Genomic DNA, 25,797 nt, shown 5'->3' on the forward strand with positions numbered 1-25,797 from the left:
GCCCTTCTGGGCCCTGAATTTGGATCAGCTCCAGGCTCTGGTGGCTTTTGCCAGTTCCGCCAATCCCAGCTAATGCCTGTGGAGTATTGGTTAGCGGCCACAGCGGTGGCCATTTAGCATGAGATATTACTGTAACATCGGCTCCGGTGTCAATAATCCCATTCAAAACTACTTTTTGTTCCCCTCGAATAAGGGTACATTGGCACATAGGCCGTTTTTGAGAAAGAGACTGTACCCATAAAATTTGTGGGTCCCCAGTTGAACCAAACCCACCCTGCCTTTGTTGGAGCTGGTCCAAATTTAAACAATCTTTGCTTGTGGGCATAAGGATCAGTTGTGCTATACGGCTACCTTCCGGCACCGTGCAGGGAGGAAACGGGGTCCATGCCATGATTTTAATGTTTTCAGTACTATCAGAGTCAATAACACCTGGTAATACAAAAAGACCAGATAATGTTGTAGAAGACCTCCCTATCAATAAGGCCTGTGTTTTTGGGGGTAAGGGTCCTGAAACATCTGTTGACAATAAGTGAACCGAGGAATCAAGTAACGTTACTGTGTGGGCGGTTGCCAGGTCCAATCCTGCGCTGCCGGTTGTTGCTGGGCGAAGACTTGAGGCGCTGCTGCTGCTCCTCTTTGGGAATTGTTGAAGGGTGACGGCGTTATTTGTGTCTGCGCGCGTCGCTGTCCCGCGCTCCGAGATCGGTTTCCCTGGATTGGTTGTCCCTGCAAATCATACTTGGACCGACATTGATTAGCATAATGACGACCCTTTTTACATCTAGGACAAATTCCTGGGACTCTGGGCTTAGCGCCAGCCTTAGTAGCCAGACAATTTTTCTTTAGATGACCAGGTTTACCGCAGCTATAACAATTCCCCAACTGGCTACGCATGGCTGCAAAAGCAGCAGCCATGGCCTCAAATTTATAATCTACAGTACCGATTCTGTTACATGCCTCGATCATTTCAACTAAAGTAGGGTTTTGATTCGGGAGAGATTTTAAAAGCTTTCTGCAATCTGCATTAGCATTTTCAACAGCCAATTTTAACAACAAAATTTCCCGTGCTTCCGTATTATCTATTTGGCGTTCCAAAGCCTGTTTTAATCTATCGATAAATTGCATATAGGGTTCTCGAGGTTCTTGTGTGATAGTGGTAAAAGCCTTTTGTGGTTTTTGAGAGTCAGGAACCTTAAAAAAGGCCTTTTTTGCCTCCTCACGAATCGCTTCAAGAGCTTCTCGTGGGATTCGGGCTTGATCTGCCGGGTTAGAATGACGACTCGTGCCTGTAAGGTGTTCCAAAGTCAATACAGCAATTGCATTGTTGTTATGACCCGCATAAGTTAAGAGGAGCGCTTGGAGTCCCCCCCTCCAATGGGCCTCCCACAAAGTATACTGAGTCGGTGTTAGGAGCAGCTGCGCCAAAGATTTTAAATCATGTGGAGTCATAACATATGTATCAAAGACAGAAGATAACAAACTTGCAAAGTATGGTGAAGAAAGTCCATGTTCAGTAACAGTACGACGCAGTTCCTTAACTACCGAAAAAGATAAAGCTTCCCATTGGCCCCCTCCGACTCGCCCTCCGCCTCGCGGATAGAGTACAGGAGCCACTATCGTTTTGGCAATCTCCAGTTCCCCCTCCTGTAAGGCTTGACGTCTAATGCTGGCCCACACATCATGTGGGTCGGGGGGGTATAAATCTGGCTCCTGTTCAGGGTCTATGGGTCCCGGGTCAAAGGGGTCGTCTTCAGGTGGATACTCCGCGGCGCATACTGTCAGTGGTGCCGAGGGCTTTGCTCCCTCCGGTAACGGTGGGGACACCGGGGGGGGGTCTTCCTCTTTGTCTGAGTCTTTTTTATGATTGTTTTCCTGGGCTTTTAAAACCTCAAAAATGCTTCTCCACCACGGGAGCATACGCTGTGCTTCAGCATTCCCCGTAGTCGCCGCATCCCATAACTTCACTCCCACATTATCCCAAAGGTCTCGTGTAAAAATAGTGGATGCGGTTACAGCAGGTAATTTAACTTGAACCCACTTAAGAATTGTCTTAAGATCCTGCCCAGGAATGCTCTTCCCATGTTTTTTAAGAAGAGCTTTCATAAGCTCATATACGTCTCTCTCAGGGGCCGACGCTTGATTCCCCATGTTTCTCACAGCTCACCTCTCTACTCCGGAGGGATTTCAGGCCGCCTCCTGCTTCCTTTCAGCAGATCATTCAAAGTTCTGTGAGAGTCGCAGCAGGCCGCTTCAGCTAGGCGGTTCGTCGACCCATCACGTCGGATCCTTAAACGTATCACGTCGGGGTCACCAATTTGCCGCGATTGAGAGACGGAGACCCGGTCAGGTGGAATCAGATCAGATCTGCTTTATTGTTCTTAACATGCTTCTTTTATAAGGCTGCATACATAGTCTAAGATTATCGTGCACAAAGCTCATTGGTTACATATTGCAAAAGTGATTACATATTGCAAAAGCTAAATTCCTTATTCGCTGTTCCTCTTCACTCTGCTTATTTCGTTTCCTAGGGTTACAAGTTATGCTTCGGTACTTTCTATTGTATGCCTCAATCTTATGCTTGCTGACAGTTTCGGTTATAACCGGACCTACATCCTGTTTTGTATAACCACAGGCCCCAAGGTCGCAATGCCCTTGCGGCCTAAACCTCCACTAGTCGTATTGCATTATGTTCTTTCTCTTGCAGTCCGTTCTTCATGAGTTCCCACAGACCTCCCTCAATTAGGTGAGTTTCACTGGAGGTCTTAGACAAATCATTCCCTTCACATCAATACTGAAAAATAAATATCATCTTGCCAGTTGACTCAGGACAGAGTGTTTTACTGTAAGAAAAGTAGTTGACATGCCATATTACTTGAGTCTGATAAAAAGAATAAAAATTGTATTGATCAATGTTAATTTCAAGTGGCTAGTAAGTTCCCTTTTAGCCTTTTTTCTCTTCCTATATGAAATGTTCTTTTTCATACTCTCTTCTCATGGCATGCAAATTATGGAATATTGCAGAATTTTTCTGCTAAACAATTTATTTTACTAAGACAATGTTTAAACTATATCATGTAAACTAAATTATTTTTGGGAGTCATTTTCAAACAATGCTTTATTCTGTATACAGATTTAATAGATTTTGTTGCTCTTTTAGAATTCTTGGAATAAACTGAAACTGCATTCATTACATTATCAGATTTTCAGTTTTTTCAGTCAAGGGTGTATGTTCAAAACTTTGAAGCAATCTTTTTTTGTTACACTAAAAAAGAGATTTATTCCATTTTCATTTTCAGTTTCTTACAGCTTAATTAATCCATAGCTAATTAGAATGAGATTTTTATTGGGTGGTCTCTCTGCTTTAGGTTTAATTATTTTGCAAATATTCATTAAAATACCTCATCTGTGTCTGAGGGTGAAGTTAGTTAAAAATACATATCTACATTTTTGAAAGATTCTTTGATACTAAATTTTGAGAGCTGACAATGAATCAGGTATTAGGAAATAACCAGTTCTTGGACTAAATCAGGTTATAAACACTTTGGACATTCCATTTACTTGTGATAGAAGTAGTTTTAGTGAATGGCTCTGTTCTTAAAGAATTTAAAATTCAGATAGTGGTGGCTGCCCCTGTTGTTTATTGTAGTGCCAGAAAACAAATGGATCCTATTACTTGCAGTGATTGGTATTAATATTTACAAGTAGTGTATTATTAGAGAAGATCAGCTTAATAAAAGAATAAAACAAATTAAAGATAATGCAAGTATGTATGTATGGGTTTTATTATGTATGGTTTTATTATATGGTTTCAAACCAATACCCTTTTAAAAAAGATAGGTATTTCAGGACAGCTGACAATTAGGTCCTCTGTCTTTAGGGTACAAAAGAATTTCAGGTCCCTTATAGTTAACAATAGTGATATTTAAAATAATTGCACTAAACATATAAGGAATCACAGAATCTTTCAGCTCTTCAATTGGTATGCATTAGCATAATCCGGCTGATTTTGACACAAGCTTGGTGGTTTGTATCAGTAGCAGATCAGTCCCTATCAAAAGATAATTTTATATAATAAAGATAATAAAAATTCAAACAAAATCCATGAGTCTACATTCCATGTCCTCCAGTAATACAAATATTAATGCACAGAAGTAAATCCATACTGATTTGCTTGGTTTTACTGGAGATATTACTTTTTCTCCTAGGACAAGAAGGACAAAGTCTCAAAGTTGGACACTATACGTCACTCAATAGCCGGAATTATGAGATCTCCAAAATCCATGTTAGGCTCATCGTCGGTAAGTAGTATCAACAATGTAGAATTCTCTTATTGTTACAACTTAAGTAGGATTTTTTTCTTAAGTATCACACATTTCTATTTACATGGGAAAAAAGTAAAGTTGCATTATGAAAAGCATAGTACTGACTGATCAGTGGATATGATAATATTGTGGCATAATAGTATGTGTCATGGTTTAACTCCAGCTGGCAACTAAGTACCACATAGACGCTCACTCACTCCCCTCTGGTGGGATGAGGGAGAGAATCAGAAGGGTAAAAGTGAGAAAATTTGTGGGTTGAGATAAAGACAGTTTATTAAGGAAAGCAAAAGCTGTGCATACAAGCAAAGCAAAGCAAGGAATTCATTCACTGCTTCCCATCGGCAGGCAGGTGTTCAGCCATCCCCAGAAAAGCAGGGCTCCATCATGCATAATGGTTTCTTGGGAAGACAAACACCATAACTCTGAACTTCCCCCCGTTCATTCTTCTTCCCCCAGCTTTATAATGCTGAGCATGATGTCATATGGTATGGAATATCCCTTTGGTCAGTTGGGCTCAGCTGTCCCAGCTGTGTCCCCTCCCAACTTCTTGTGCACCCCCAGCCTACTCACTGGTGGGGTGGGGTGAGAAGCAGAAAAGGCCTTGACACTGTGTAAGCACTGCTCAGTAATAACTAAAACATCCCTGTATTATCAACACTGTTTTAAGCACAAATCCAAAACATAGCCCCATGCTAGCTACTATGAAGAAAATTAACTCTATCCCAGCCAAAAGTAGCATTTTTTATCAGAACAACTTTATTGCAGTTCAGAAAAAATAATTTGTACATTCTTTGCTGCTCCCAGATTGGTGCTGTACTTGAAAGATTACCATTTCCTGTGTGGTACATTTACTAGTAACGCTGTATATTATGATATTCTGCAGGATATTAGATGGTCAGGCATGTTTTGCCCATCACTGCATTATATTTTCTATATTTATTATAGAGTTACCATCATATAAATTATTATTATTATTACTACTACTGCTACTTATGGTGTGTTAACCTTGGCTGGCTGCCAGATGCTCACTAAGTCATTCTCTTACCCCTGCCTCCTCAACAGAACAGGGGGAGAAAATAAGATTAAAAAGCTCATGGGTCGAGATAGAGACAGGGAGATTGCTTACCAGTTGGGTAAAACAGGATTTGGCTTGGGAAAGATTAATTTAATTTGATGGCAATTAAAAATAGAGTAGGAAAGTAAGAAACAAAGACAAAACTAAAACCACCTTCCTTCCACCCCCTCTTCTTCCCAGGTTCAACTTCATTCCTTCATTCCTGAGTCTTCTACATCCTCCCACCCTAAGCAGCACATAGGTGATGGGAAATGGGAGTTGTAGTCAGTTCATAACACTTAATTTCTGCCACACTTTACTCCTCACACTTTTCCCCTGCTCCAGTGTGAGGTACCTCCCACTGGATACAGTTCTTTAAGAATTGCTCCAGTATGAGTCCTTTCCGTGGGGTACAGTCCTTCAGGAACAGACTGCTCCAGCATAGGTACCCCACAGTCCCCAATTCCTGCCAGCAAACCTGCTTCTGTGTGGGCTTCTCTCCATGGGCTGCAGTTTCTTTCAGGGTGTATCGACCTGCTGTAGTGTGGGGTACTCCATGGGCTGCAGTGTGGATATCTGCTCCACTGCTAACTTCCATGAACTGCAGGGGGACAGCCTGCTTCACCATGGTCTTCACCATGAGCTGCAGGGGAAATTCTGCTGCAGTGCCTGAAGCACCTCCTCCCCCTCCTTCTTCACTGACCTTGGTGTCTGCACGGTTGTTTATCTCACATTTTTTCTCACTTATCTCTCTCATAGCTGCTGCACAGCATTTTTTATCCTTTATTAAATATGTTATCACAGAGGCATCACCAGTGTCTCTGGCTCAGCTTTGGCTAGTGGTGGGTCTTTTTTGGAGCCAGCTGACACTGGCTCTGTCTGTCACAGGGGCAGCCCCTGGACTCTTCTCAAAGAGGTCGACCCTGCAGCTGCAGCCCCCCTGCTACCAAAACCTTGTAAACCGAATACAAGCCTCAAGAACTGGTGCTATTTATGTAATCAGATATTATACATTTTGTTTCAATTCCCACTGAAAATCACAGAATCACAGAAAGGTCAGGGTTGGAAGGGACCTCTGCAGATCATCTAGTCCAACTCCCTGCTAAAGCAGGTTCACCTAGAACAGGTTGCACAGGATCACATCCAGGTGGGTTCTGAATGTCTCCAGAGAAGGAGACTCCACAGCCTCTCTGGGCAGCCTGTTCCAGTGCTCTGTCATTCTCAAAGTAAAAACGTTCCTCTTCATATTCAGATGGAATATCCTGTGTTGTACTTTGTGCCTGCTACTCCTTGTCCTGTCACTGGGCACTACTGAAAAGAGCCTGGCCCCATCCTCTTGACACTTGCCCTTAAGATATTTGTAGATGTTGATAAGATTCCCTCTCAGTCTTCTCTTCTCCAGGATAAACAAGGCCCAGCTCTCTCAGCCTTTCCTCATAAGGGAGATGCTCCAGTCCCCTAATCATCTTTGTAGCCCTCTGCTGGACCCTCTCCAGTAGTTCCCTGTCTCTCTTAAACTGGGGAGCCCAGAACTGGACACAGTACTCCAGGTACAGCCTCACCAGGGCAGAGTAGAGAGGAAGGATAACTTCCCTCAGCCTGCTGGTCACATTCCTCCTAATGTACCCCAGGATCCCATTGGCCTTCTTGGCCACAAGGGTACGCTGCTGGCTCATGTTCATTGAGTATCTCTTCTATTTGGCTTTTGTTTAGGCCCCCCAATGGATGGAGAAAGTTTCTTGTTGGCCAAATATGAAAAAATAATTAAGAAATATAATGAGAAATGGAAAAAAAGCTGTTTTGTATTACTCCTATTTGCTTATTTGTTTTCATGTACTGGCTCGAAAGACTAGTTAAAATATTTGCTTATGTACTTAGGGTGGAGACCAGATGTTACTTGAAAACCTTCCTCCTGAAAACTTGGCTATGTTTTCCTGAAGTAGAACAGATGATTGTCCCAACCCCATCAAAACAAACAAACAATTGAGGCTGAGCAGAATTCTTAAAACTGCCCTTTAATTGTGATCTTGTCACCTGAAATATTAGATTAAAATAGCTTTTTTGAGAAAGACTTAGAATGAATAGGTCTTCTATTGGTCACTCTTAGATTACATTGAAGGACCCAGTAAAATGTATTTTAGCTAAAGAATATCTAAGATATGTGGAAGAGATTACAGTTGCATAGGCATATATACACATACATACATATATATAGTGTATGTATAGGAAAATTGTATATAGTGATAGAGAAGTGGAATAATAAATATCATAATGAGATAAAATTAGTACAGGAGCACTTTTTGTATGAAAAATTGTGAAAGTTGTTTAACATTTTAAATGTTATAGGAAATACTCTGCTAAAATATTAATATATCCCTAGTGAAAAATTGTATTTCCAAATTATTATCTTTGTATTATAAAACTTCTAATTGGTGCAAAATTCAACATTTTTTTATAATAAAAGCATATTAGAATTTATGTTGCTATGACCTCTTCTTTGCGTAGGTGAGACATAGCCTTCAACTTTCTGTTTCAATTCATTGAACAACTTGTTAGGATTTTTTTAAAATGTAAAAAATCTATCTAAAAACACTTCAGACAAAAAATGGGAGAGAACAAATTTTAAACAAGAGGATCAAGATAAAAAATTTGGAATGAAAACAGAGGAAGTCTGTCAAAAATGTCATCAGTTTTTACTAAAGCATCACTTTAAAGAGTATCTGTGCTTCATTCTGGTTCTCATGCCAATTCATATCACCATTAACTCCACTGAAGTTTGTGTAAACCTGGGTATAAATATATGGTAGGTGTGGTTACCAAAGCTTTGGAATATTTTTGGAAGAAATTGGATCAGAACTGGGTCATTTGAAGCATAAAGTCAAATCTAATTAATGAGTGTACTCTAGATTAGCTTTTATTTAAATGAGCTTCAAAGTCAGAGTATATAAATCAATCAGTTTTTTGTTTTGTGTTTGTGTGTTGTAATTTAGTGATCTCTTCTTTATTATAAAAGCTAACCATGCATATACAGATAAAATTTGCTTCATAAATTAGTACTTAGCTCTTAATGTGGTTAGTTGCTCAGCTTTTTCCTGTTGACAATTACATGTGCTAATCACTAAATATATAAACTGGTACTTCAAACTTAATATCCATCAAAAAAGCATACAACTTGATTTTGAAAGGTGTATTATTAAAAAAAAAATAGAGAAATTAGAAAAGAATTAGAGAAAACTTTTTTTTTAGTGTAACCTGAAGAAAGTAGCAGAGAAACTAAAACTGTACTTCCTCAATAACCAGTTTAGCAAAGATGAGGTTAATTGTTAATTATGTGTTAGTACTTAAATGATTTACAGGTTCTTAGTATAAGAATGTAAAAGGTAATATAGGAAAAAATAGAAAATACGAGTCAGTTGTCTATAACAGCAAGAGGTGTAAGTTTAATCAGCTGAGGAGACAAAACAAAAAAAAAGGGGCTACTTTCATGTACTTTGATACTGTTCTATGCATGAACTGAATGAAGAGTCTGAATGAATTGCATCTTGAATACCAACATTTTCCCTTTAGATAAAATTAGTCTGGTTTTTGCCAATGAGGGATTTCAGCCTGTCACAGCCATCTGTTACTGTTTATGGGATAACTGCATGCATAATTTCCTTTATTTTAAATATTTTTTCTTATGTTTAAATAATGATGATCTTAGTACACAGGGATGTTCTTTCTAAGAGAGGGGTTTTTTTCCCCAATATGATTGCTTTTATCTTATAATTTTCAGGTCTGTGCATTTTTACTTTTATATAAATGGGTTTGGATGGAATACTCAAGACTTTTCACTTTTTCAGTGAAGCTGATTTTGGTTTCATATGGTATATATGAGCAGTGGGTTGACCTTGGCTGGATGCCAGGTACCCACCAAGCCACTCTATCACTCCCCTTCCTCAGTAACAGGGGAGAGAAAATATAATTAAAGGCTCATGGGTTGATATAAAGACAGGGAGATCACTCAGCAATTACCATCATGGGAAAAACAGACTCGACTTGGGAAAATTAATTTATTACCAATCAAATCAGAGTAGGGTAATGAAAAATAAAACCAAAACTTAAAAAACCCTTCCCCCCCACCCCTCCCTTCTTCCTGGGCTCAGCTTCACTCCTGAATTCTATACCTCATCCTCTCTCAAGCAGTGCAGGAGGATGGGGAAGGGGGGTTGTGGTCCGTTCATCACATGTTGTTTCTGTTGCTCCTTCACTTTTGCTCTCTTCCCCTGCTCCAGCATGGGGTCCCTCCCATGGGAGACAGTCCTCCATGAACTTCTCCAACATGAGTCCTTCCCATGAGCTGCAGTTCATCATGCACTACTCCTGCATGGGTTCTTTCCACAGGGTGCAGTCCTTCAGGAACACTGCTCCAATGTGGGTCCCCCAAGCAGTCACAAGCCCTGCCAGCAAACCTGCTTCAGCGCGGGCTTCCCATGGGTCACAGCCTCCTTTGGGCACATCCACCTGCTCCAGTGTGGGGTCTTCCATGGGTTGCAGGTGGATATCTGCTCCACCATGGACCTCCATGGGCTGCAGGGGGACAACCTGCGTCACCATGGTCTTCACCATGGGCTGCAGGGGAATTTCTGCTTTGGTGCCTGGAGCACCTCCTCCCCCTCCTTCTTCACTGACCTTGGTGTCTGCAGAGTTGTTTCACTCACATATTCTCACTCCTCTCTTCTGGCTGTTGTTGCACAGCAGTTTTTTCCCCTTCTTAAATATGCTATCACAGAGGCCCTACCACCATGGCTGATTGGCTCAGCTTTGGCCAGTGTTAGGTCCATCTTGGAGCCAGCTGGCATTGTGTCTATCAGACGTAGGAGAAGCTTGTGGCATCTTCTCATAGAAGCCACCCCTGTACCCCCTGCTACCAAAACCTTGCCATGCAAATTCAATACAATGTGGGAATTAATCAGTTTTCACTGAGCCTAGTGGCAAGGTTCAGAGATACTCTATAGGGAAATGTCTCAAAATATCAACTAAAATGTGTTGCTTTACTTTCTAATCCATGTCTGTGCCTCTTTTTTACATGGGGAGGGAAAAAAATTTCTTGACAGAATGTTTTCTTTTTTTAAGGATGGAAAATAAAGTAGTACTCAAAGTCTGAGCTCAGAATATATATGAAAATAAAGTATTAAGTAACCTATGAGTTGTTAACATATAATTTTCATTATTATTGTCTTTTCATTGGCAGTGCGAATGCAAGAATATTCTCTCTTTTTACAGTTAGAAAGAATACAATGCTCCGCTCGGTTTTTCTCTCAAAAAAGCAGCAGCTTTGAAAAAGTAGCTTGAGACTGCTTCATTTACTGTTGGAGAAAAACTGCTGTTTCAATGGATTGCTCAGTAGGGGGAGGAAAGGAGATTAATAATAAGCAAAAAAGACATTATTGGGTACATGAAGAACATGAAGAAGTATATGAGGGCATTTCCCTCCTCACAGAAAGATAACTATCTCATGAGCAAAGTGTGGGAACAAATGGAAATCTTTAAAGAAAAAAAGAAAAGTAAAAAAAGGATTGAGGTGGAAGTAGAAATTATTCAGTGTGAGTTCTACTTTTGTTTGATTTTAACTGTTAATTTGATTGGAAGATAAAAATAACAGCAAAAATCTTAGAAAAAATTTTCTCCATCTAAGCTGTTCAGTCACTTATTTGAAAATGCTCCTGTGAGTGTGTATGTAAAAATGGGCAAAAGATCTTTTCATCAGTGAAACTGTAAAACACTGAGGCCTAGAATGTAACCTTTTTCTTTTGGATTTCTAGTTAGTAATTTCAAGCAGCTTTACTGTTCTTTAAACTTACTAAGAAAATATGTGGGAATTGTAAATTTATTTTGTGCCTGTAACATTCTTTCTTCTATCTTCTTTAGAGACTAACATTTCTTGTATTTAAAACATTTTATTCTAACTATAAAATGCAGTAGAAATGTTAGTGCTAAGTGATAAATTGAGTTGAAATCAATATTAAAATTATTATACAGCTTGCATTTTTACTGATCTTTTTGGACTTTCAGCCATGAAATAATAAGCTTCAATAAGCACTCAGGGTGAATATTGTATCATACAGAAAATATGTTGGAGTAGGAAGAATTTTTCATAAAAAATAATACAATTTCAATAATATACAAAACATGACCATTGTTTCATCAGAAAAAAATAAATGGATTTCTACCTCAGTTATGATTAACCAATGGCATATGACCAAAATTAAAGGTAACGTTAGGTAGGAGACAATAAGCATCGGATACCTTGTGGAATTTTCATGGCTTTCTTCTAAAGAAATGAATATTTGTTTAAACAAATTTAAAAGAAGGGGAAAGGTTGATGTTAGTGTTATAAAAAATACCTTAATTAGCAATGTCTAAAATGTTCCCTGTTTTTTCTGTGTAATAAAGATGTTTTTATTCTGGGATGTGAACATGATAATCTAATCAGTGATTCAGACTTGACCCAATTTGAATATAATCAGGTGTTATTATCCAGTGGCTGCCTCTTTTGTAAGCTATAAAATGAGTTCCATGGTCATAGTGGATAATATCCATTTTATAAGAGCTGTTGTTATTGTCAGACGTGGGGGTTTTAACCTTTTTTTTATGAAGGCTATGAACTAGCTTGTTGAAATTGAACTCTTTTTTTATCCTTAGACGTGTTTCTTTTGGAGTAGAAATGTGTTTCTGTGGGAATAGGTTTATTAATTTGAATCCCATAACATTTCTTGATCATGTAGCAAAGGTCAGTCAAATGTAGTGTCTTTGAACAATAAATGTTCAAATATGTAAGGGTATGTGGAAGGAGAATATGTGCTCCTTTAAGGGTATCTGGTCAAAGGAGTCATAAGCAAAAACAGAGACAAACCTGAGGGACAAATGATAAGGGAGGGTTATAAGAACAAACCTGGCCAGTCACACTAATTGGTTAGGATATGTGGAGTGTGAGAGTGTTCATTTCTTCAGCTGGTAGGATAAGGAAAGGGAGGGAGACAAACACAGAGAGACATAAAACCTGATCAATTAGCATTAACAAAGACAATAACCAGAAACAAAACTGGTCAGTCACACTGAGGGGCTATCAAGAAACTGTAGGCAAATAGGGATTTTGGATGCAAACCTGAGAGTCCAGGATGTTTGAGAGGGGTAGGTGGAACTATGCCAACTGATGAGGCAGTATCCAGGGGAAGGGGAAATAGGGATGAACAAAGAAGAGTGTAGACAGAAAAGACTATCAAAGGGGCTGGTCACAGGCAGAACGGGGCCAGTCAGTATGCTTGAGCCCTGCACCTGATCACTGCGGTCTATCCTATCTTCTTATATCTTATTAAATATTTTCTTAACTATCACTCTCTGTCTTGTGTGTGTGCGCTGCAAGGACTAAGCTACTCATGAGACCTGTGTGCTGTATGAGTGGATTTGGTGCCCACTGCTGCAGTCAGGGGTGTTGTGGGGGTAGGCTCCCCTGGCCTGTGGTGTCAGCTACTAGAGAAAGTGATGGTCCTAGTATCAGTAGTTGTAGGGGCCATAGCTCTCAATCCAGGTAGGGTCCTACAGACCTTGTGCCTGGAATGCCTGCTACTGAGGGAACTGGTGTGAATGGATGTGGTGTCAGCTACAGGAGTGAGTGTGTGTGTGTGTGGGTCTCTTGCCTCCAGCCACTGGGGTGGGAAAACCAGCTACTGGAAGGGACTAGCATGAGTGAGGCAAGTGAGGGGCTCAGTGTCAGCAGCTGGAGAGCTGGAGCAGGACTGTGTGTCACAGCCCCTTGGTGCTGGCTGCTGGCAGGAGGGCATTTCCAAGTGTCTCTAAACCTGGGGAGTAGGGGAGTGTGCGTGTGGAGTTTGCTAGCAAACTTTTACTTGCTGGCTAGTCCAGCTTGGAGGCCCTGGGTCTGGGCAGGGATATTGGGTGGGCAAGGATCTGTGCTGATATACTCAGGGGAACTTATGAGTGTAGAGCGCCTGTGGGAAGAGTGTGTGAGTGCATGTCTGCTAACAAGCATTGAACTGGACTAGCTGGCAAGTAGGAGACCTGTGAAGCAGGTAAGAGTGCCTGGAATCCAGGCGTGGTAGTGGACAAAGGGGGCCATACCAGTACTCAAGGGATCACAGTGAATGTGTGTGCACATGTGAATATAGAGAGTATATCATATGTGTACCTGTCACAGCACTCTTCAAACTAGCCAGCTACAACAAGATCTTTTACCATCACATATCAACTTACTCTTCACAACAGTCCCTCTGCTGCCTTCTCCTAATCTCTCTTCATCCAGGGCACACTCACTCTCTCTACTTCTTCCTCAGCTGCTCTCTCTTCATTGGCTCTCAACCACTTAACAGAACCAGCCACAGCTGCACCTTATCTACATCAGCCAACCCACCACCCCTGAAGCCAGCCCACAGCTGTATATTATCAATGTTAATTAACCCAGCTTCATTCCTCTACATGTACCTTCACTAATGACCTCCTATCTCTACCAGCTGAAGAGGTGGAAGGGGACTTGGCTGCCTATACTTATGTTAGTCCTACATGTAGGTGTGGTTGAAGGTAGCATCTTGTCTGTGGCAGTCTGTGTAACTGGCTGTGTCAATGTCATGTGTGTGCAGGGTGTGTGTGTGGGGGTGGTACACATGCTACTTGTCAATGTTGTGGGGGGGTGTGTGTACACGTGCTACTTCTAATATCCCTTAACAAAATAAATAACCTTTTGTCACCCAACACTAAGGGGACAGACAGGTTCTATTTGAGATCCTTGGCAGAATGATGATGACACTATTACCAGGGGTCAAGGGCAGGTACCTGTCACACCTTTTATAACATTTTGAAACATTATTTTTGTTTCAGGAGTTTCTGAAAGAGAATAGATTTGTGTCATTTAACTTCAACAATGGTAGACATCTCCAGTCTGAGAAGTATTTAACTGTTGATGAAATTGAAAAATAGGACTGCCATCTTGGCTGAACAATATTCTGATCTTTTAGTCTTTCATTATGTTAATAAATTAATTATGCTGGAGTACATCCCTTTTCTATCTTAAAAAATCTGTGTACTTTTTGTTCAAACTGTTATTCTTTCTTACACTGTCCCACTTCTCTGAATCTGTAATAGAGCATACTTATTCTTTCTAGTGATGGGTCTATTGGTTATAGTGTTGGTCTCAGATCTCATGTCTAAAGATATCCCTGATAAAATAGACACCCAGGGCTTTAGATCCCAATGTCAGTGTCTGAGACTATGAGTCTCTTTCAGACTCTTATATATATTCTTGTTTTCCATCAGGACCATGGACTAAATTAGCCCTTTTGAGATATAATTTAGAAAGAAAGCTAGGAACCCCCAGACTTAAAGGCATTTTTTATACAGAATTACAGAATTGTTGAAGTTGGAAGGAGAGACCTCTTGAGATCATCTAGTCCAACCCCTCTGCTCAGTAAGGGTCATCTAGAGCAGGTTGCCGAGGACCATGTCCAGTCGGATCTTGAATATCTCCATAGATAGAGCTTCTGCAACTTCTCTGGCAACCTGTTCCAGTATTTAATCACCCTCACAGTAAAAAAGTGTTTTCTTGTGTTCAGATGGAATTTCATGTGTTTTAATTTGTGCTCATTGACTCTTCTGTCAGTGGGCACTACTGAGAAGAGCTCTTCTTCATTCCCCCCATCAGGTATTTATACAGAGTGATAAGACACACACACACCCCCCCCCTCACCCTGAGCTTTCTCTTCTCTAGGATAAACTGTTGCAGCTCTCAGCCACTTCTCATATGAAAGTTGCTCCAATTCCTTAATCATATTTGTGGCCCTTCACTGGACTTTCTCCGGTATGTCCATGTCTCTCTTGTACTTGGGAGCCCAGAACTAGACACGGGACTCCAGGTGTGGCCTTGACAGTGCTGGATAGAGAGGAAGGATCACCTCTCTCAACCTGCTGGTAATGCTCTTCCTAATCCAGGCCAGGAGGCTGTTGGCCTTGTTTGCTGCAAGGGTGCATTACTGGCTCATGGTCAGCTTGGTGTGCACCAGGACCCTCTTCTTAGGGGGAAGGCCCTTCTCTGCAGAGCTGCTTTCCAGTCAGTCAGCCCGCAGCCTGTACTCGTGCCTGGGGTTATTCCTCCCCATGTGCAGGACTTTGCACTTCCCCTTGTTGAACTGCATGAGATTCTTCTCTGTCCATTTCTCCAGCCTGTTGAGGTCCCTCTGAATGGCATCACTACAATCTTGTGTATCAGTTACTCCTCCCAGCTTTGCATTGTTTACAAACTTGCTAAGGGTGCGCTCTGTCCCAGCCTACAGGTTACTAATGAAGAGGTTAAACAGTATTGGCCTCAGTATCAATCCCTGGGGTACACCACTAGTGACTTGCCTCCAACTGCACTTTGTGCCACTGATGACAATCCTCCAAAGTCCTGTGTAGGCTTCCGTTCTGGGGTCTACTTGTTCCTCCTGAGAGTTTGAAGTTCTTCCTAGTGTTATTTTTTGTTAGATAAGCCATCTTAACCTGAATGACTCTTCAGGGAAACCGTAAATGTGCAGGTAGCCTCTAGTCTGCCCAGAGTTACATTGTGTTACATTTTTCTCTTGCATGCATCAGTGGGATGTTTCTGTTCTCTTTCACAATTCTATATGGCAGAAATATCATATCATCCTTGATGATATGAAGAAGAAAAACCTTGTTTCATCTGGGTAGATCAGTAGCTGAGGTTCATTCAGGTTTCATTTGTATCTGTTTGATAGGCCTTTATGAGGATTTAGTTTTCATTCTGTTATCTAAAATGCAGTTCAACAGGCTTTTCTGGGACATGTTCAGATATGTGTTCATGATGCAATATGGAGTCTATTATTTTATTCAGAGATTTATCACTCTAAAAGTAAGAATTTGTATGAGCTCTGGCATTAATTATTTTGAATGACACAGAGCCTAAATAGGGGCTTCTCAGTCTATCCATAACAAATAAATCTGAAGTAGTCATTGAAAAAAATGGTTTTCTAAGTGTTTTCTTAAACAATGTAAGGTTGTTTAAAATTAATATGTGAAGTTATAGGTTAAAACTCATTATCTTCCATTTATAACCAATGAAAATAGCATCTCAGAATCTTTGTGCCTTCAGAACCTGTATGTAAGTTCATAAGCACAATATGCCCAAGGGCTGAGATAACAACACATCTGACCAGAGCATATTAAAACAATTTTTTCATAAACATTTATTATATTAGTTTAATAGTTGCTGGTCACAATGTTGATTTGTTTCCTCTCAGAGTTGCTGCGTGTGATCTCAAGGTTGCATCATGTAATACCTTACTTGCTGTATGTGTTCCTTGTTGTGTTGTTTATCATCCTTGGGGCCTGGGCTAAGGTTATTGTTTTGTACTTTGTAATACTGGCTTGTGATATGATAGAATTGCTGGTTGTGAAACTAATCTGGTGTGTGTACTCAGCATTGCCATTACCTTTGTACTTCGGGGGCCATCTACTGGGAACTATTAATAATTACAACTTTTGCCTTTTCTCCTCAGAGACCCAACCTATGGGGGAGACATCTTCCCACAACTAATTCCCTCCCCCCCTCCCTTCCTCCCCCTCCCTTCCTCCCCCCCTTTCCCCCCTTTCCTTCCTTTCCTCTCTCCCGGAGTCTCTTGGTAACTGGGAAGTTCTTATGTGGTGTGTCCGCCCATAGGTGAGTTTTCTGGCCCAGTCCTGGAGCTTGCCCGCTTTTATACTCAGCAAAATCAGAAACAGCTTACATATCTAGTGTATGTAAGCTTTTAAATTTGTGCCAAGCGCAGGCGTGCACTGTCTCATGATCCATAAGGTCCACACGTGCCAGGGATGTTGGCCAGATGTCCAGGTGTGGTGGAGTTACTGTCATGACACAGCTGCACACAACATTTACTGTCCAGATGGTCCTGCTCACATTCTGCCTGTTCAGGGGGCCCAGAACAAGCACCATCTGTCAGATTCATTAAATGCAATTTATATTTGTCCTTGAGCTCCTTGAGGTCACTGTCCAAGTTAAACAATTCCTAATTAAATACATGATCAAAGACTCTTTCATAAGCAGTAATCAATCATTATTTAATAAACTTCCACCACATTCGGTCCTTTGGTTACTGCTTATGAAAAGCATACGATAAAGGTATCATCATAGGATCTTGAGTTAGCTTACAAATTTTATACCATGAATGACAATTCCACCATTAACAACATAATAAAAATCACAATTACAGGATGAAGTAAAGCATTTAACACTTTAGTCATGGAAGGTGAATATCCAGTAAATATATCCCACCAATGATGGGCAGTTTCACGCTCTATTTGACACCCAAAATCGACTAGCTGGTGCCCCACTATCACAGTCTGTATTTGACTGTCAATCAAGGTTTTATTTCTTGTTTCCTCCAAATGTTTCCTCATGTGTTCCATGTCCTTCAAAATTTGCTTTAAAGGTTCCAAAGAGATATTCATTACTTTGGTTTAAGATATCAGGATGCCAGTACAAAGTTACTTGCTGTTCTCTATCCGGGATAAAAGTGAGGTTTCTCCCTTTCCAATATAAATGAGTCACATTTACTAAACATCCTGAAAAGGGGCTGGTCAAATTATAAATCTGAGTTGTGTTTTGATTAGAGGTCACTACACAAACATGTTGTGGCCCTATTTCAATAAACATAGAAAAGGTAGATGGTAGTATTGTCCATCGGCATAAATTTACTGAGTGTTCTAAAAGACAAGGCTCATATAATTGAGAGTTTTGACTGCATACTACTCCGTCCGTAGTACAAGAACACAAGTTCAAATTGTGTGTTTAATTTCTAGCATCTAGATACGTACCCTCAAAATGGGGTAGCCAGTATTCAGGAATAAAGGGAGACTTTTCCTCAAAAATAATGGGTAAAACTACAAACTTACACATTAATTCAGAGGGACAGCTTATATTAAAGTGTGTTATTTTCCCTGCACAATAATAGTCAGTGCATTGTACTGTTTCAGGTGACAACAGAATCCAACGTGTTGTGGGAATCCATGGTTTCAATACGGTCCACCAAATTAATTCATTGTTACTTTTTAAATCATTCTGGGTCTTATTTTGCTTCATGATTATATAAAACATTTGCAAAGTACATTCAGCCCAATTTACAAACTGACTCATGTTCTGGTTTATCTGCAATCTGCTGGCTTGTGACAAATCAAACAATTATAAGAATTCAGTATCATATTTTAATGTGAACTTTTGAGGTTGGAACACAGTAGGCATCCATTGCGCTTGTAAGCTGATCAGTTGGGATATATCCTGTCCTCCTGTCTTTAACTTATTTTGTAATGATTCCGTAACTATACAATTTACAAATCCTATACCAGCACCTGTGCTACCTAATAGTGTCCCACCAAGCTCTCTTCTTCTGACATAATGGTAAATGCAGGAAAGAGATATGTTGGGTTAAAGGGGATGGAGTAATTTGGCAGAAAATAAACCCCCTTGCCTTCTAACTGTCCTCACCGAGGTGGGAGGTTAGGTGCGGCTAGGTTTAAATTCTAAGTGATGTCCAATTTACCACTATCAGTCCAGTCACATTTAATATGTATATTAAACTACCACAGGTCTGGATACGCTAATAGCAGTCTGCACTGCCAGTCCAGTCGTACTCATGAACTAGCACGGCCACGCTCTAGGGTTTGGTCGTGTTCAATGAGAAACTGCGACGACCAGCTACTTAACAGTGCAGTTTTATTTGTGCAACAGATATACAGGTTCTTCGGATTGCCAGTGATAGTGACTGTCTGCAAAAGGCACATGCAAATTAAATGTTATAAAGTATAAAACGTGGGGAAAAGTTACAAACAATACAGCCTGGCTACAAATATTAAAGAGTAACTCTCTAGAGATATTTCTATATTTCTAAGTCTCCTGAAGGAAGCGCTTAGTTTAAGTCTCACCCAAGGCGTCCCAAGGGGGGGAGAAGAAACGCTCAGCCCATCGGCCGATCCCAGGAGTCAGTCTTGGTAGTGTCTTCCCCTTAACTTGTTCTCGGTGGTGTCTTCACCACTTGTCCCCTCATTCATTCACTTTTTATACTTCTCTTTACTCTCAGGTGGAGCTTGAGTAACTCTAGTCACTTTATTATGATTGGTGTAAAGTTCTCTCACTTTCATTTAAAGATACAGATCATTTTAAATTTACTACGCATGCTCCCCGAGTGGGGGATTCATCCTCTTTGGGGGGGCCATTTGAGTAGGTGGTCGCAATCTCCCACTACCACAATTATTTTACCCTAAAAAGCTTTCTGTAATACTACGCTTCTATTAGGACCCGATTTATCTCTAATTCCCCCCTCAAGGTGATTTTCCCACAGAGATATTAAAATGAATAACATTCTTCTGATGCTTTTGTGCAACTGAAACACAGGTGGCTGGTACTCTATTTAGTTGGTTGGCATTAACCAACTAAATCAATCATTATTTAATAAACTTCCACCACAGAAGGACAACCAGGTTTACTGGACTGTGTGGATCAGATAACCTGGCATGTCAGACCTACAAGAGTATGAAGCTCTAGTAGACACCAGTGCACATTGTACCCTAATGCCATCAAGCTATACAGGGACAGAATCCATTTGTATTTCTGGAGTGGCAGGGGGATCCCAACAGCTAACTATTGGAGGCTGAAATAAGCCTGACTGGGAATGAGTAGTAAAGTGCCCTGTTGTGACTGGCCTAAAGGTTCCATGCATCCTTGGCATAGATTATTTCAGGAGATGGTATTTTAAGGGCCCAAAAGGTGGGCTTTCATTATTGCTGACTTGGAGATAGAGGAAACTGAGCAGCTTTCTTCCTTGCCTGGTCTGTCAGAAGACCCTTCTGTTATGGGGTTGCTGAAGGTCAGAGAACAACAGGTGCCCATTACTACCACAACAGTGCATCAGTGGCAATATTGCACCAATCAAGACTCCCTGATTCCCATCCATAAGCTGATTCAGTAACTGGAGAGACAAGGAGTGATGAGCAGGACCCACTCACCCTTTAATAGCCCCCTATGGCCAGTAAGAAATTCTAATGGGGAGTGAAGACTAACAGTAGATTATTGTGGCCTGAACGAAGTCATGCCGCCAGTGAATGCTGCCATACCAGACATGCTGGTTCTCCAATACAAACTGGAGTCAAAGGCAGCCAAGTGGTGTGCTATGATTGACATTGCCAATGTGTGTTTCTCAATTCCTTTGGCATCAGAATGCAGGCCACAGTTTGCTTTCACTTGGAGGAGCATCCAGTACACCTGGAATCAACTACCCCAGGGGTGGAAACACAGCCCTACCATCTGCCATGGACTGACCCAGGATGCAACGAGAAAGGGTGAAGCTCCAGAACACCTGCAATATATTGACGATATCATCATGTGGGGCAATAAAGCAGAAGTTTTTGAGAAAGAGAAGAAAATAGTCCAAATCCTTCTGAAAGCCAGTTTTGCCATAAAATAAAGTAAGGTAAATTGACCTGCACAGGAGATCCAGTTTCTGGGAATAAAATGGTAAGATGGACATTGTCAGATTACAATGTATATGATCAACAAAATAACAGCAATGTCTCCACCAACTAGTAAGAAAGAAACACAGGCTTTCCTAGGCATTGTGGGTTTCTGGAGAATGCACATTCCAAATTACAGTCTGATTGTAAGCCCTCTCTATGAAGTGACCTGGAAGAAGAATGATTTCAAATGGGGCCCTGAGCAATGACAAGCCTTTGAACAAATTAAAGGGGAGATAGTTCAAGAAGTAGCACTTGGGCCAGTCCGGACAGGGCAAGATGTAAAAAATGTGCTCTACACCACAGCTGAGGAGAATGGCCCTACCTGGAGCCTCTGGCAGAAAGCACCAGGGGAAACTTCAGGTCAATTCTTGGGCTTTTGGAGTCAGGGATACAGAGGATCGGAGGCCCACTATACTCCAACTGAAAAAGAGATACTGGCAGCTTATGAAGGGGTTTGAGCTGCTTCAGAAGTGATTGGTACTGAAGCACAGCTCCTCCAGGCACCCCAACTGCCAGTGCTGGGCTGGATGTTCAAAGGGAGGGTCTCCTCTAATGATGCCACATGGAGTAAGTGGGTCATGCTGATCACACGAGCTCAAATAGGAAATCCCAATCATCCAGGTAACTTGGAAATTATTATGGATTGTCCAGAAGGTAAAGATTTTGGGATGTCATCAGAGGAGGAGGTGACATGTGCTGAAGAGGCCCCACTGTATAATAAATTACCAGAAGATGAGAAGCAATATGCCTTGCTTACTGATGGGTCCTGCCATATTGTAGGAAAGCATTGGAGGTGGAAGGGGTCTGTATGGAGCCCCCTATGACAAGTTGCAGAAACTGCTGAAGGAGAAGGTGAATCAAGTCAGTTTGCAGAGGTGAAAGCTGTCCAGCTGGCATTTGTTGTGAATGGAGTCATGCACTTCACTCATAAGAGAGCAACATACTTTACTGATATAAAACTGTGAGTTAGCAAAGTTCAGTGGTAAATGTGACTGTTTTAACAAGATTCAATGGCAAGGTACCCTTGATTATTTACTGCACAGAGGACAGGGTCAGACAAACTATCAGGGAGACCCTCCTGTTGAGTCATGAGGTTCAGGAAAGACCTCCTTGCTTTCTAAACTCCTTCTCAGATAAGAGTCTAGGTGCCAGTGAATCCAATCCAAGTCCCAGAATTGGTCAGTGGTTTATGTCTAAAGATTATATGTGCACAATCAATCTTTTATATCACTTAGCTAAGATTTCAAAGTTTAGCATTCTGTTAATCACTTATCAAGGATCTGTTGCGGCAAAGAATCTCTCAACCTCAAGAAGTAACTTTGAGAGGTGTCCCTACTCAAGGGGAGATCCTGGCGTGCACCCCGCTGCCATGTAGGAGAGCTCAATGGGCCCTGGGCTGTCCACTATTTATAAAGTAAAGATTTATAGTCATATTTACATACCAGCAAGTAGTCTGGGTCACCATTCCAGACAGCTCTTGGCTACCATGTTACAATCCATCCCCCAAATTCCAGAGTAAGCTGGATGCAGCCATCACAACCCTCACTGGTGGTTATGGCTTAAGCTGGGAAGGAAGCAGGGGAGGGGGAGCACACAGCCACAACATTGCTGAACAAGAAAAATGGCCAATACTTTACCTCTATACTGACTCATGGATGGTGTCAAATGCCCTGTGAGGGTGGTTGCAGCAATGGAAGTAGAGCAACTGGCAGCGCAGAGGTAAACCCATCGGGGCTGCTGCATTGTGGCAAGATATTGCTGCCTGGGTGGAGAACCTGGTTGTGAAGGTATGTCATGTAGATGCTCAGGTACCCAAGATTCGGGCTACTGAAGAGCATCAAAACAACCAACAGGTGGATCAGGCTGCTAAGATTGAAGTGGCTTGGGCAGCTCTGGATTGGCAACAGAAGTGTGAATTATTTATAGTGCAATGGGCCCATGACACCTCAGACCATCAAGGAAGAGATGGGCTTGTGATCAAGGGGTGGACTTGACCATGGACATTATTGCACAGGTCATCCACAAATGTGAAACATGCGCTGCAATTAAGCAAGCCAAGTGGTTAAAGACTCTGTGGTATGGAGGACAATGGCTGAAATATAAATACAGGGAGGCTTGGCAGATTGACTGTATCGCTCCCATAGACCCACCAAGGCAAGCTCCATGTGCTTGCAATGGTGGAACTGACCTTTGGTGGCTGTAGACATATCCTGTGCCCCATGCCACAGCCCAAAACACTATCCTGGGCCTTGAAAGACAGGTCTTATGGCAACACGGTACCCCAGAAAGAATTGAGTCAGACAAGACTCATTTTGGAAACCTCATGGCCAAAGAGCACAGCATTGAGTGGGTATATCACATTCCCTATCATGCACCCGCCTCTGGGAAAATTGAACGATGTAAGGGACTATTAAAGACTACGCTTAGAGCAATGGGTGGTGGGACCTTCAAACACTGGGATGCACATTTAGCAAAACGCACCTGGTTAGTCAGCACTAGAGGATTTGCCAGTTGAGCTTTCCCTGCCTAATCAAAACTTTTATGTACTGTAGAAGGGGATAACGTTGTGCACGTTAAAAATATGCTTGGGAAAAGAATCTGTTATTCCTGCCTCAGGCAAAGGCAAACCCATTTGTGGGATTGCTTTTGCTCAAGTACCTGGGTGCACTTGGTGGGTAATGAGGGAGGATGGGGAAGTTCGATGTGTGCCTCAAGGGGATTTGATTTATGTGAGAATAGCCAATGAAATAAATTGTATGATGTTAATTGCTATCCAACACTATAAGCCCATCACTGCACTAGGCGCCTCTTGGCACCCATCTCAGCCGCTCCGGATTTTGGGATCTGAACCCAGCTCCCTTTTGATTGCCACATTAATGAAGAATGAACTTTGATGAGACTAGACCAGCGCAGTGGTGGTGGAATCAGAACTGGCTTCAACTTCCAACAGTCCAACACCACGCCCCATCTTTCCTGCCCTGAAAGACTGTTATGACAGATGGAGCCCAATGTCATGGACTAAATGAACTCAAAGGTCTTTTATAGGGATGGCCCATAGACTAAGGGAATGATATCTCTCTATGTGTATATATATGTATCAAAGGACTGGAAAGGTGATGGTGGTTAACTGGGATGTATTGGAAAGTGTGACCTGGGCATGACATAAATAGTATGGAATAACATTGCTAACTGGGAAGGTCCCAGAAGACAGGAGGTTAGCCAATGTGTCACCCATCTACAAGAAGGGCAGGAAGGAGGATCCAGGAAACTACAGGCCTGTCAGACTGACCTCAGTGCCGGGGAATGTTATGGAGCAGATCATCCTGAGTGTGATCACACAGCACGTGCAGGACAACTGGGGGATTAGGCCCAGCCAGCAGTCCGGTTAAAGATCTTTTCCAACCTAAATGATTCTATATTTCTATGAATAAGGGGTGGATAGTGTCCTGGTTTCAGCTGGGATAGAGTTAATTTTCTTCCTAGTGGCTGGCGGTGCTGTGTTTTGGATTTAGTATGAGAATAATGTTGATAACACGCTAATGTTTTTAGTTTTTGCTAAGTAGTGCCGACTCTAAATCAAGGACTTCTCAAGTTTCCCATGCTCTGCCAGTGAGCAAGTGCACAAGGAGCTGGGAGGGAGCAGAGCCAGGACAGCTGACCTGAACTAGCCAAAGGGATATTCCATTCCATAGAACATCATGCTCAGTATATAAACTGAGCAGAGTTGGCTGAGATCCACCAATCGCTGCTGGGGGACTGGCTGGACATCATTCAGTGGGTGGTGAGCAATTGTATTGTGCATTGCTTGTTTTTTCCCCTTGGGTTTTATTCTTCTCTCTCCCTCTCCTCTTCATTACAATTATTATTATTATTGTTGTTGTTATTATTATTTTACTTTATTTCAATTATTAAACTGTTCTTATCTTAACCCACAAGATTTACCTTTTATCCAGTTTTCCTCCCTATCCCACCAGATGGAGGGGAGGGAGTGAGTGAGTGAGCAGCTGCATGGTACTTTTAGTTGCTGGCTGGAGTTAAACCACAACATCTGTTATGGTGTAAATACTGGGAAGAAAATGGCTCTTAGTATTATTATTTGATTTGGAATAGGATTTTTAAATTTGATGCAAATTATTTAGCCAATACAAATACTTTTGACACCTCAATTTCTTACTTTATGTTCTTATATCACAGAAATTTGTCTCTGGATAAAGACATGCTTAATTTGGTACTGTTGTTAATAGCATGTCAGAATATGTGAGAAAGGCTGATAGCTTCGTCAGTATTTTTTTAATAGAATAAAAGGTGGTCAGTATGCCTTTAGTGTAAAATAATTTTGTTTGTTAATAGCAATATGCAATTTAGATACAGAAATAGAAATTATTGTTGTTCATCATGCTTTTCATGGAAAACTAATCTCTAAAAATGTACTGTTACTTTAACATTTTTCTTTGACTTTTTTTCCAAGTTCTTTGATGTAATATCAACTACTGTGAAACCATTGGCAGAGCAAGACTGGTACCATGGTGCAATTCCAAGAATAGAAGCCCAGGAGCTGTTAAAACAGCAAGGAGACTTCTTGGTGCGAGAGAGCCACGGGAAACCTGGTGAATATGTCCTTTCTGTGTTTTCAGATGGACAACGGAGACACTTTATCATACAATATGCTGATGTACGTCTCTGATACAGTACTAAATATTCAATGTTAGGAAGTTAATTATTTCAGATAAACAATTTAGAATCTACATCATTTACTGTGAGATATACCTTTAGCTTTTATATGAAAATTTGAAAACTGTTGGAAATATTTCCATCAGTGCTCAAATTGGAGGAAAAGGTAATTTTGTGGAATAAAAGAAAAATATGAAGTAT

The 25,797-nt window shown here is 41.3% G+C and overlaps 1 protein-coding gene across 8 annotated transcripts in view; it reads left to right on the plus strand.

Annotated features, from left to right (window-relative positions):
• LOC129734462 (tyrosine-protein kinase Fer-like) overlaps positions 1-25,797 on the plus strand; it is a 231,785-nt gene that overhangs the window by 98,998 nt on the left and 106,990 nt on the right. For 6 of the 8 annotated variants that reach the window (XM_055697996.1, XM_055697998.1, XM_055697995.1 and 3 more), the window contains 2 exons: positions 4,206-4,298; positions 25,394-25,597. In XM_055697996.1, the coding sequence (XP_055553971.1) occupies positions 4,206-4,298; positions 25,394-25,597 (297 nt within the window). The remainder of the gene's footprint in view (positions 1-4,205; positions 4,299-25,393; positions 25,598-25,797) is intronic. The other 2 variants (XR_008730056.1, XM_055698001.1) reach the window with 1 other exon arrangement.

Source organism: Falco cherrug, chromosome W, assembly GCF_023634085.1.
Source record: "Falco cherrug isolate bFalChe1 chromosome W, bFalChe1.pri, whole genome shotgun sequence".
NCBI classification, from domain to species: Eukaryota; Metazoa; Chordata; class Aves; order Falconiformes; family Falconidae; genus Falco; species Falco cherrug.